This window comes from Hyperolius riggenbachi, chromosome 4 (assembly GCF_040937935.1).
Source record: "Hyperolius riggenbachi isolate aHypRig1 chromosome 4, aHypRig1.pri, whole genome shotgun sequence".
Lineage (NCBI taxonomy): Eukaryota > Metazoa > Chordata > Amphibia > Anura > Hyperoliidae > Hyperolius > Hyperolius riggenbachi.
This window is the reverse complement of record NC_090649.1, coordinates 66,363,330-66,376,721: the sequence shown is the minus strand read 5'-3', so window position 1 is coordinate 66,376,721 and position 13,392 is coordinate 66,363,330. Positions and strand designations below refer to the sequence as shown.

The following is a 13,392-nucleotide window of genomic DNA, read 5'->3' as shown; positions in this document are numbered from 1 at the left end:
CTACTCACATTCTAATCCTACCATAGTCATCTTCTGCAGCACTGAAGCGGAAAAAAAAATCATGATATGATTTGTGTGTGTAGTACAGCTAAGAAATAAAAGGAGCAAAGACATAAGTCTAATATTGTTTCCAGTACAGGAAGAGTTAAGAAACTCCAGTTGTTATCTATGCAAAAGAGCCATACAGGGACTATTTCTGGTCACAAAAGTGATGGAAAAGTTGTTTCAAGGGGTGTAACATCTGAAGGGGGGCATGCCAGAGTGGGATACATGCTAAAAGTCCCTTGGAAAATTACATATTTGATACTGAGTAGGGTTATAATCCCTAAAGGGCAGAAATCGCATTACATTCCTAAATTGGAGGCATTAAGTGCTTTAAAACATTTTGCGTATGTATACTGTACATCGATCAGGTAGTGTAAGTAGTGTACTGCTTCACACTGACAGACCAAAGTCACTGTTTAACGCATGGCAAACAGCTGTTTGTGTAGTGATGGCCGTGCTGGACTGGTGCGCACATTGGCGAGAGTGCAGGTGATGCCGGTTTTCCAGCCCATATGGTCTGGCTGAGGTAGCTCAATGACAGAACAACAGTGAATGCCCAGCTGATCGAATTTGGTCTGTCCACAATGAAGCAACGACCTTATTATCTTGGGTGTGCCCACAACACCCTCATATATGTCATTGCTTCATTGTGAAAGCAAGCCCCTTCCCCGCGGCAAGGTAACAATCACGAAGGGGAATTGCCACATGCCTTTTGTTTGGTTGTTGTTGCAGCCACAGTGCAGCCAGAAAAATTAGGCATGTACACACACTGGAAAATTATTATTTTTGGTACATTCAGGACTTAAACATTCAGGAATCCACCTTTAGTCCTGGGCCCTGTTGGTGGTGGTGGAGAAGGCAGTCAAGCGGCCTGCAGGCAGAGATGCTGTGTGGGGAGCGACTTAGTCTTCGGACAGGCACTCATGCGGCGTGCAGGCAGAGATGCTGTATGGGAACTGACTTAGTCTTTGGGCAGGCAGTAGCCCTCCGGGATCCATGCCTCATTAATTTTGATAAAGGTGAGGTGCTGAATACTTTTTTGACCTAGGCGACTTCTCTTGTCAATGACAATGCCTCCTGCTGCATTGAAGGTCCTTTCTGACAGGACGCTTGAGGCGGGGCACTGATGTCAGGGAAGTTTTCCTCCTCCCCCAGCCTCGAACAATACCATGGGTACCCAAAAGGTGAGCAGCACAAGCCCCCTGCGATACCTGTTGTACTTGTTCTTCCATCTCCTCCTCAATGCATCTTCCTCCTCTGACTTCTCTTCCCTAGACTCCTCTTCCTCCCCCCTCCTCTGAGCTGCCACAAATGTTGATGACAAATCTGGTTTTGGTGGTGATGGTGCCCACAACTCTTCCTCTTCCTGTTCACGCTCCTCTACAGCTTGATCCACCACTCTGCACACGGCACACTCCAGGATGAAAGCGTATGGGATCAGGTAGCTGATGCTTCACTGAGACTCACCAGATTTGTCACCTCCTCAAACGGACACATGAGCCTGCAGGCATTACACATGAGTGTCCAGTACCTCAGCAAGAAAATACCCAGCTCCCCAGAGCATGCTCTAGCACCGTAGCTGTACAGATACTCATTGACGGCTTTCTCCTGTTGTAGCAGGTGGTCAAACATGAGGAACGTTGAATTCCAACGAGTCAGGCTATCGCAAATCAAGCGCCTCACTGGCAAGTTCTTTTTCTGCTGAATATCGGAGAAGCGTGCCATGGCCGTGTAGGAACACCTGAAATGCCCACACACCTTCCTGGACTGCTTCAGGACCTCCTGTAAGCCTGGGAACTTACACACAAATCGTTGGATTATAAGATTCAGCACATATACCATGCAGGGCACATGTGTCAACCTGCCTAAACTCAAAGCCGACAAGAGATTGCTTCCGTTGTCACACACCACGTTGCCGATCTCCAGTTGGTGTGGGGTCAGCCACTGATCCACCTATTTGTTCAGAGCGGCCAGGAGTGCTGGTCCGGTGTGACTCTTGGTTTTGAGGCAAGACATGTCCAAGATGGCGTGACACCATCATACCTGGCGTGCGCAATAGGCCCTGGGGAGCTGGGGGTGTGCAGTTTGAGAGGAGAGCGCAACAGTAGAGTAGGATTCAGCCAAGGAGGAGGATGACAGTGAAGAGGATGTAGGAGGAGGAGTAGGAGGAGAAGAAGAAGAAGAGGTGGCAGAAGGCCTGCCTGCAAGCCGTGGCTGTGTCACCAAGTCACCTGCACAGCCACGTACTCCATGCTTGCCAGTGGTCAGCAGGTTTACCCAATGTGCCGTATAAGTAATATGCCTGCCCTGACCGTGCTTTGTAGACCAGGCAGAGATGACACCACTTGCCTTTCAACATCACGATACAGTTTAGGTATCACCTTTTTGGAAAAATAATTGCGGCCTGGTATCTTCCACTGCGGTGTCCCAATCAACACAAATTTTCAGAAGGCCTCAGAGTCCACCAGCTTGTATAGTAACAGCTGGCGGGCTAACAGTTCTGACAAGCCAGCTGTCAGACGCTGGGCAAGGGGGTGACTGGCAGACATTGGCTTCTTCCGCTCAAATATTTCCTTAACGGACACCTGGCTGTGGGCAGAGGAGCAGGAACTGCTCAAGGTGAGAGGAGGAGGGTGGCAAGGGCAGCAGAGGGTAAAGTGGCTCAAGATGCTGGACCAGGAGGAGGAAAAGGAGGTGGAGGCGGAGGGTGGCTTTGCATTTGTGTGCTGCTTTTCCTCATGTGCTTATCCCATTGGTGTTTGTGCTGGGACATCATGTGCCTTCATAAGGCAGTTGTCCCTAGGTGAGTGTTGCTTTTTCCACGACTTGGTTTTCGGTGGCAGATATTACAAATGGCATTGCTGTAATCTGAGGTAGAGACACAAAAAAATGGCATACTGGGGAGCTCTGGGATAACTGCATTCTGGTGGTGGTAGCAGCTGGCGTTGAAGGGCGTGTTGGCTGGCTGACCCTAGGTGGCGATACATGCCGTCGGACACTGCTACGAGCTGTTTGCGATGAGCTCCCCCTGCTGCTTACAGCAACTCATCTCCTCCTCCTCTCTGTCTCTCCCTCTGAACTGTCACTCTGTTCATCTCGTCTTCCGGGCTCCCACGTGGCATCCATGCCCACATCATAATCGTCGTCATCATCATCATCCATAGCTTCGCTTGTATCATTCACTTCCAAAACTGCACAAACAACAGGTAGTTCATCATTATCCTCACACCTTATGTCCATGTGTGTAGTGTCGCCTTCCTCCGACATCTCAAGTGGAGTGGCTGTGGTGCTAGTAGTAGTGGTGGTGGCTGCCGGTTTAGTGGTAAGTAGTTGTGGGGTGCCCGAATCAGAGCAGGAGGAGGAAGATATGTCATGGTACCGCGCGGAAGCTGAGGAAGACGAGGTGTTCTGTGTTGTTAACCAGTCAACTATGTCCTCAGAATTTTGGAGGTTGAGGGTACGTGCCATCTGAACACTGTGCATTGGTCGAGGGCTGCACGTAATCACACCAGCACAACTGCGAAAAGACCTGCGGGGTGGCCTGCCTCCGCCTCTGCCTGTAATTTATTTCCATATTGGGGGTATGCAATACTACTAACAATATTCAATACTTGTAGACAATGTGTGTAATCACAAAGAGGCACACAAACAGTGTCAAATACACAGCAGCTGATATCACACACTCAGAGAGATGTCCTATAGTATGTTCAATCACAATCACAAATACAGTTGCAAGCTAAGCAAAGCTTATTATAGAGAGTGTGCTGGCTTGCAATAGATAGAAGAAGATAGTAGAACTGCAAGACCCAACAGTGACTGTGGCCTGGCCTGTATGCAGGGGCGTAGCAATAGAGGTCGCAAAGGTCGCATTGGCGACCGGGCCCGCCGCCTGAAGCCTTGAGGGGGGGGCCCGGCCGCCGGGCCCCCCCTCCCTGTTGTTAGCATGCACGGTACTACTAGTGTGTGGGACCTGTGGGTGCTGCCGGGCCGCCGGCATCCATTTCCTAATTGCGGCGCCGGCTCCGGCAGAGTGCAGATGATGATTCTCTTTTCTCTCTCCCTCGGCTGGCTCTGCCCCCCTCCCCAGCGTCAGCGGCAGAGTGAGCACTGCCAGTGAGTGAGCACAGACACAGTCATTAGCGGCGGAGCCAGGCGAGATGAGTCATGTCACTGTGTCTGTGACTAATGACGTCACTCGCTCTCTGCCCCCTGGTGCTGACTGTGACTGGTGTGATGCTGTGAAGAAGTGATGGCCTCTAATCTACTGCGGTGGCCTCCGGTGAGTGAGACGACTGGACTGGAGAGGTCACACATCACTCTCCCTCTCCGCAGCCTGTACAGCCCCCTGGCCTGCCCCCCTCAGCCCTCACTCACTGTCTGTCACTGATTGTGATCTGATCTCTCTGTCTGGCAACGGCAGGCCTAGCCTAGCTCCTCCTCCCATGATCTACCTAGAGAGCTCAGAGCTGTGGCTGTCGAGAGCTGCCAGCAGTTTGTCACAGTCAGTGTGCAGTGCCAGTGAACTGTGGTGGTCTGTCTTTGGAACTTGGAAGACGTGTTTGCCGCCCAGCTGCCCACCCACGTGCCTGGCTGAAACAGTCTCTGCCTGCCTGCCTGCTGCTGCGGCTGCCATAGTGTGGGTGAGTTGGCTAAGTTGCCATAAATGCCTTTTTTTTAAACTGCTTTTCTTTATATCTTTTATGCTTTGTTGTGCGCCAAAAAACAGTGACTAGTGGGCCCCCTAAAATAGGGGGGCCGTGGAGGGCCTGGGCCATTGATGACCTATCCTGACTTGTGCTGGAGGGACCCATGTGTCTTCCAGGAGGTGGCTGTGGCGGCCGTCGGGTACTTGCACGGATGCAGCGGCACACCAGAGTCCCGTTGCAACGCAGATGTGGTAAATGCTACTCTAGTGTGTCATGGTGTGAGTACCTGCCACAGTCGCCTGGACATGGGCCCCTCCAGCACACAGGCGCGCCCATGAGCCCTATGCCCTGCTGCATGGGGCCCACTGCCCAGGGAGTAGAACCGCTATTGTGTGTGTGTGTGTGTGTGTGTGTGTCAGGGTGCGTGTGTATAGTGTGTTTGTTTGTGTGTGTGTGTGTATGTATCAGGGTGTGTGTGTATTTTGTGTGTGTGTATGTATCAGGGTGTGTGCGTGTGTGCGTGCGTGTATCTGGGTGTGTGTGTAATATGTGTGTGTGTGGAACACATGGGCCCCTCCAGCACACAGGTGCGCCCATGGGCCTTATGCCCCTGCTGCATGGGGCCCAGGGAATAGAACCGCTATTGTGTGTGTGTGTATCAGGGTGCGTGTGTATAGTCTGTGTGTGTGTGTGTATCAGGGTGAGTGTGTATAGTATGTGTGTGTGTGTGTGTGTGTGTGTGTACACCAGGGTGCGTGTGTATTTTGTGTGTGTGTATGTATCAGGGTGTGTGCGTGCATGCGTGCGTGTATCAGGGTGTGTGCGTGCGTGTATCAGGGTGTGTGTGTACAATGTGTGTGTGGAACACATGGGCCCCTCCAGCACACAGGCGCGCCCATGAGCCCTATGCCCCGGCTGCATGGGGCCCAGGGAGTAGAACCGCTATTGTGTGTGTGTGTATCAGGGTGCGTGTGTATAGTGTGTGTGTGTGTGTATCAGGGTGAGTGTGTATAGTATGTGTGTGTGTGTGTGTGTGTGTACACCAGGGTGCGTGTGTATTTTGTGTGTGTGTATGTATCAGGGTGTGTGCGTGCATGCGTGCGTGTATCAGGGTGTGTGCGTGCGTGTATCAGGGTGTGTGTGTACAATGTGTGTGTGGAACACATGGGCCCCTCCAGCACACAGGCGCGCCCATGAGCCCTATGCCCCGGCTGCATGGGGCCCAGGGAGTAGAACCGCTATTGTGTGTGTGTGTGTGTGTGTGTGTATGTATCAGGGTTCGTGTGTATTTTGTGTGTGTGTGTGTGTGTGTGTGTGTGTGTGTGTGTGTGTGTGTGCGCGTGCGCGTGCGCGTATCAGGGTGTGTGTGTACAATGTGTGTGTGGAACACATGGGCCCCTCCAGCAAGTTAACCCCCCTTCTGCCACGGACACTCCAGTATTGGGGGTTCCAAAAGTTAGATAGAGCCAGCTAGCGTCTCCCCAGGTCTCTCCTCTTCAGGTTTGTTCCTGATTTCCCCCAGTTACTAGTTTGCCCAGGGACTTAGAGCCGGCTTGCGGATCCCCCAGGTCTGACACTCATCTTCCCAGTGAATAGTGGTTCCCTTGTGCCCCCGCAGCGTATTTGCAGTGAAGCAAACCTACCTGTGTGGCCGGCAAGCTCCTCCATCAGCCTGTGTACTTTCACCTTTATCCTTGTGTGCTCCTCTTCTCTGTGATAACCGCAGCATGTTATGAAAAGAGGCACCTGCGAGGGTGAAGGCAGAAGCACATAGGCAGACAGAGGAGTGTGCAGGCCAGACAGGTGAATTTACTCCCATATGAATACTCTGCAGGGACAGCAAAGACCACTAGGAAGGCGGTTGTCAAACATGGTAGGTCCGCCAGCTGACTCTGGGTCCCTGTGGGAACACCCATTATAGTAAGCTCAGATATAGTAAACATTTGGGTATTGTAAACTATGTGTCCGGTTCTAGTCAATTGCCATATTTTTTTTTTTTAATTGAAAGGAGTCATCAGGCTTTGCTTAAAGGACTTACGAGGTCAGATTTTAAAAAAAAGTAATGTACCTGAATCTTCGAGCAGACATCAGTACACATCCCCACTGGCCTCCTTGTCCGTTTTTCTGCTGCCATTATCTAGATGTAGATTACATTGAGACAGACCACCGCTGCCAGGGTCGCCTTATCTGTCTCTCTGCATATCTTCGCTTTAATTGAATCCTGCGCAGCCTCCCTGCGCAGGCAGAGGAAAGATTACATGTCTCCGATGGAGACAGTGCTGTACAGAGTATATTGTCACAAACTGTCCCTCAGAGGGGCTCACAATCTTATCCCTACCAGAGTCCTATGTCTGTATGAATCATGTAGTGTATGTATCGTAGTCTAGGGCCAATTTTGGGGGAAGCCAATTAACTTATCTGTATGTTTTTGGAAGTGGGAGGAAGCCGGAGTGCCCAGAGGAAACCCACGCAGACACGGGGAGAACATACAAACTCCTAGCAGATAGTGCCCTGGATGGCATTCAAACTGGGGACATTGCAAGACGAGAGCGCTAATCATTACGCCTCCGTGGTGGCCATAAGTATAAGGGACTAATGCCTGGTATAGTAAACCTTGATGTAAAACTTCTGTTGTAGTAAACCTGATTTCTGGTCTCTTCAGTATTCTGAAGCATCTATTCATTCATTAGTCAGAAATGCATAAGCCATGTTTGGTGAGTAGGCTGGCTGGCAGCCACTTGTAGCATGCTCGCTGTCTGCACACTACTCTGGGCCTGCGTGGATTACCTCAGAAGCACCAGCCAATGTGACCGATGCTTCCTGTGTAAGCTGCGGCCTGATTACTGAGGGAATTGTCTGTCATCTGTGACTTGTTTGTGCATGGCTGCAACGCTACAGCAGGCTGCACAGACATGTGGAGCACACTATCAGTACTGTACCTGCATTAACTGGTGATAACTATACTTCCTCTGAAAGCTGTTGCATGATTATTGCATACAAATCCCTGCATACAGAGCACTGTGCATTTCTATCTAGCTTAGACACTTTTGGCTTTATTCACAAAAGGGTGCTATGAAATATCACGCGTGCTATTTATTAGCACGCGTGTTATTTTGCGTGCTATCGCTCGCATTGTAACGCATCACATTATATAACGTTATAGTGTGCAATGCATTACAACCAGGGGCGTAGCAATAGGGGGTGCAGAGGTAGCGACCGCATCGGGGCCCTTGGGCCAGAGGGGCCCTGAAGGGCCCTCTCTCAACTACAGTATTAGCTCTCTATTGGTCCTGTGCTCATAAAAATCACTTCTAAAGATACTTTGTATAGTGGTAATCATTAACAAACTGTTCCCCATCCCATTCTAGCACCTCTGACACTGTAGTTGCCATTGGCAGGTTTTGGTGTGCCGTATTAATTGTTCTGTATAGAGTGCTTGGGGGGCCCCATTGTAAAACTTGCATCGGGGCCCACAGCTCCATAGCTACGCCACTGCCTGTATGGAGTGTGTAACCCACACAGACAGATATCCTATAGCATGTTCAATCACAAATACAGTTGCATGCTAAGCACAGCTTATGATAGACAGTGTGCTGGCCTGCAATAGATAGAAGAGGAAAGTAGAACTGCAAAGCCCAGCAATGACTGTGGCCAGTATGCAGTGTCTCTCACACACACACACAAACAAAATAGAACAATATGAGCCCTCAAGGGCTTTTGTTTTGGGGTGCTTTCAGCAATACAGAGAAGCACCTAGCTAACTGTCCCTGTCTCCGCAGGAATCCGTCCCTTCCACCCACTACAGCAGCAGCCAGAGACTGAGAACATGGCCAGCGCTGCTGTGTTTTTATGGGGGGCGGGGGTCCGTGGGGTAGTGCAGCCTGATTGGCTGCCATGTGTCTGCTGACTGTGATGTAGGGGGTCAAAGTTTAGCCCAATGATGAGGTATAGGGGGTGGGTCGAACGCGCTATGTGTTTGTGTCCCGCCGCGGACGCGCACAGCTGAATTTCGCCGGGAACTATCCTCGGGCGAACCGTTCGGGCCATCTCTAATCTCAAGTTTCTGGAAATGTTTTTTCTTTTTCTCTGCAGAGAAGGGTTCAAAAGTTCACTGGTCTGCTCTGTAAAGTCATTTAGAATGCTGAGTAGTATGTAAACTGCAAATATTAGAGAATGATGCAATGTTATAAAAAAAACCCTATATAACTGAAAATAAAAATATGAGGATATTTTCTTTGCTACTAATGTTCTAGTAATTATTCGTACTACACAACCAATTCATTATATCAACCTTTTGTCTCTTTAACAGAGTACATACTCATGTCACAGACTGTCCTCAGAGGAGCTCACAGTCTAATCCTAGGTGTGAAGGTCACATATCACTGCAGGGCAAGGGGATTTGGGGCAGGTCCTCCCAGAGGCGTAGCTAGGGTTTTCAGCGCCCGGGGACAAAGACTATTAATGCGCCCCCTAAGGTGAAGGGTCGTGACCAAATGTGGGCGTGGTTATGGGTGCTCCACATTTGGTCACGCCCCTTCAAATGTACATGGAGGTTAGCAGGCTCACGCTCACCCACCCTCCCTCAGTATGTACCTTCCAGCATGTTCCAAGACAAATTCAGCAATCATGAGCCCCCCCCATCAAGACAAATTCCGCAATCATGAGTAAACATGAGGCCCCCAACATGACCAACTCAGCAATCATGAGGCCCCCAACAAGACAAATTTAGCAATCCTGAGGCCCCCAACAAGACAAATTCAGCAATCATGAGGCCCCTAACAAGACAAATTCAGCGATCTTGAGGCCCTCAACAAGACAAATTCAGTAACCATGAGGCCCCCAACAAGACAAATTCAGTAACCATGAGGCCCCCAACAAGACAAATTCAGCAGTCATGAGGCACATAAATAGACGGCATTTCACATAAATAGGCAGAATGCCCCCTTAATATGGTAGACACCTCTCACCTGGCAGCAGTTCCCCAAAATACACTTAATCTGACAGCAGTGCTTCCCCAAAAATAGGTAGCCCCAGGTCTATAGGTGTCCCCAGAATAGGTGGCCAGCTGTATAGATGTCCCCAGAACAGGTAGCCAGGGGTAGAGATGTCCACAGAACAGGTAGCCAGGGGTATATGTGCCCAGTATATGTAGGCAGGGGTATGTGTCCCCAGTATATGTAGCCAGAGGTATATGTGCCCAGTATATGTAGCCAGGGGTATATATGCCCAGTATATGTAGCCAGGGGTATATATGCCCAGTATATGTAGCCAGGGGTATATGTACCCAGTATATGTAGTTAGGGGTATATGTGCCCAGTATATGTAGGCAGGGGTATATGTGCCCAGAGTAGGTAGCCAGGGGTATATGCCCAGAGTAGGTAGCCAGGGGAATATGTGCCCAGAGTAGGTAGCCAGGGGTATATGTGCCCTGAGTAGGTAGCCAGGGGTATATGTGCCCAGAGTAGGTAGCCAGGGGTATATGCCCAGTATATGTAGGCAGGGGTATATGTGCCCTGAGTAGGTAGCCAGGGGTATATGTGCCCAGAGTAGGTAGCCAGGGGTATATGCCCAGTATATGTAGGCAGGGGTATATGTGCCAAGAGTAGGTAGCCAGGGGTATATGTGCCCAGAGTAGGTAGCCAGGGGTATATGTGCCCAGAGTAGGTAGCCAGGGGTATATGTGCCCAGAGTAGGTAGCCAGGGGTATATGAACAGTATATGTAGGCAGGGGTATATGTGCCCAGAGTAGGTAGCCAGGGGTATATGTGCCTAGAGTAGGTAGCCAGGGGTATATGTGCCCAGAGTAGGTAGCCAGGTCAGGTGTCCCCCTCCCCAGCAGGAGGGGAGCAGCGCAGAGAAGAGCTGCTCTCCCTTCCTCGCTGTCCCCTCCAATGTCCGAGTGGCTGGCAGCGGCGGGCGGAACTTACCTCCGTCTCGTCGCAGCGCCGGATGGATCTGCCACTACTCTGGTCTGGTCCAGACCAGAGCAGCGGCTGCGCACCCGAACTTCCGCCCGGCGCTGGAGCGAGACGGAGGTGAGTTCCGCCCGCCGCTGCCAGCCAAGAGTCACCCGGACATTGGAGGGGACAGCGAGGGAGGGAGAGAGCACCTAAGGTGAGGGAAGGAGGGGGGATATGGCCCCCCTTCCCCACCGTCCGCACAGCTCTCCCTCTTCTCTGCGCTGATCCCCTCACCCGCCAAAAAAAAAAAAAAAACAAATAAAAAAAAACCCCGCAGCTCAGCCAGGCGGAGGGCGCCCTTGGGGACCAGGCGCCCCGGGGCACTTGTCCTAGCCCGACCCCCCCTAGCTCCGCGCCTGGGTCCTCCACCACTTGTTGGTACTACTGTGCACTTTCTGGGGGGAGGCCCCTACTTAAAGTGAATCTGAGACGAGGGAGACTAAAATATTTATACATACCTGAGGCTTTCTCCAGCCCCCCTCCCATGCCGGTGTCTCAATTCTCCTAGATGCTCCAGTATCAGCTCCGTTCTCCACGGCTAGTCGGGGGTCAGTTGGTGCAGGAGCAGTGTGGCTAAGCATGCTCCCTAGTCTCAATCCTGCAGCTGGGAGCGTTCTGCACCTGCGCAATAGTACTGTGCAGGTGCACTGGCTACGGGAGCACGGTGGAAGTGCGCGACAAGGCCACGCATGCCCAGTACGCCCGACTGGTCATGGTGAATGGGGCTGATACAGGATCATCTAGGAGGATATAGATGCCAGCGTGGGAGCTGCAAGCAGAAGATCTACCTAGATTTTCCATCCAGTCAGATAGATCAAATCAATCGAAATCGACCGCAAATTGAATGATCGACTAATGCGATAGAATTGATTTTCAATCAATGAATTCTACAGAATCGATCGATCGACCAATGGCTGAAATCAACCAGTGTATTTGTGTTTACTGTGTTTACAAATTACTGTGTTTACAAATTTACTGTGTTTACAAATTAGCTTATTTGCCAAGGCAGCCAGCTGACACAGATGAGAGACCAAATAACACTTGTGATTAGTCACAGAGAGGAGGGATTAGACAGGCTAAACTCTCTAAAGTGCAAGAGTTCAGATCCACTTTAACCTCCCTGGTGGTATGATTATTTCCAGATTTTAGGCTCTAAAATCTGTGCAATTTTTTGCATGCTTTTAGGCCAAATAAATCGTGGAACAATCATGCCGCCAGAGTGCCTGTGGAAGCCCCTGCACTTGCCTCCCTAGGATCCAGCACTGCAGTTCTCCCTCCGTCCTCCAGATAGCACTGTACTCCTATAGTGAGATTGCTGGCTGTCATCATAACTACAGACGGCAATCTCACCAGAGGGATCCAGAGCCTCCGAGGACAGGAAGAAGAATGGCTGCCGCTGTCTGGATCCCGGGGGAGGTGAGTTGAAACGCCTGCTGCGCTATACTCTGCATAAACCTCACAGCTGTCACCACGAGTCAGGCTCGGGGTTACCGCTCTGAGCTGCCAATTTTAACCCTGAGCCTGTCTCAGGGTTGCTGCAGGGGAGTTTAATATATTGCAATTCCAGACTGGCTGTTATCTGCTACAATGAAACATCTCTTCTCTAATCTTCTTTCCTTTCCACAAATGCAATTTGTATGTTACCTTTAACAATACTTACTTTAGGTAAAAAGAATCCCTTCAGTGTCACATCTACAGTAGTTCTACGTGGAACACCCGTTGGTGTAACGTTGACAAACCTTTGAATTTCATGTACGACAGCATTAGTGTAGGGCATTTGTTTTCTATGCGCTAAACAAGGCTCTCCTGAGCCAATGACCTTATCAATTTCATTCTGCACATTTTCTGTTAGTGAGACAAAGATATACATATTTCTTAAAGAATATCTCTTATTTCCTGGAAGATATATTTCAAGCAAATCTAACACTCAGTGTGTCCCTACATTGGCCTCAATTCACTAAGCTTATCTCCTGTCTTTAACCACTTTCGCCTCCTGGACGTACTAGCTACGTCCAGGAGGCCATGTGCGCTCCTGCGGCCGATCGCGCGCGTGCACACATGCTCCCGGCCTGGGATCATTGGCCCAGGAATCAATGAATCGGGCTATGGTGCCCGATCACTGATTCCTCTCCCCCCGCAGAAAAAGCGACAGCTTATCTCGGAAGCTTCGCTTTTTCTGACTCCTACGTCCCCCTACGTCTGTCTAAGCGTACATGTTATGCTTAGAGTGGCGTCATGTAAACAAACTCATGGCTGCCATCTTGTGGCCAAAAAGTAAAACTACAACTAAATATAAAAAAATATAAAAATCAACACATATTTACAAAAAAAAAAAAATTACTGTTTATATCCCACCCTCCCAAAAATACCCAAATAAAATGTTTAATAAAAAAAAAACAAAAAAAATTACAATAAAAAAAACGTAAATATTTACCTAAGGGTCACAACTTTTTAAATATCAATGTAAAGATGAAATATTTCTTTTTTTTTAAATTATAAGCTTGTAAATAGAGATGGATGCAAAACGGAAAAAATGCACTTTTATTTCCAAACAAAATATTGTCGCCATACATTGTGATAGGGAAATAATTTAAATGGTGTAATCACCGGGACAAATGGACAAATACAATACATGAGTTTTAATTATGGAGGCATGTATTATTTTAAAACTATAATGGACGAAAACTGACAAATAATGATTTTTTTCAGTTTTTTTCTTATTCTTCGTGTTAAAATGCATT

General features: G+C 49.5%; 1 protein-coding gene across 11 annotated transcripts in view; it reads right to left on the bottom strand.

The window, feature by feature from the left end:
* Nucleotides 1-13,392, bottom strand: part of LOC137570374 (cytochrome P450 2K6-like) — a 131,927-nt gene that overhangs the window by 10,023 nt on the left and 108,512 nt on the right. For all 11 annotated transcript variants that reach the window (XM_068279038.1, XM_068279037.1, XM_068279043.1 and 8 more), the window contains one exon: nt 12,312-12,496. In XM_068279038.1, coding sequence (XP_068135139.1) covers nt 12,312-12,496 — 185 coding nt within the window. The remainder of the gene's footprint in view (nt 1-12,311; nt 12,497-13,392) is intronic.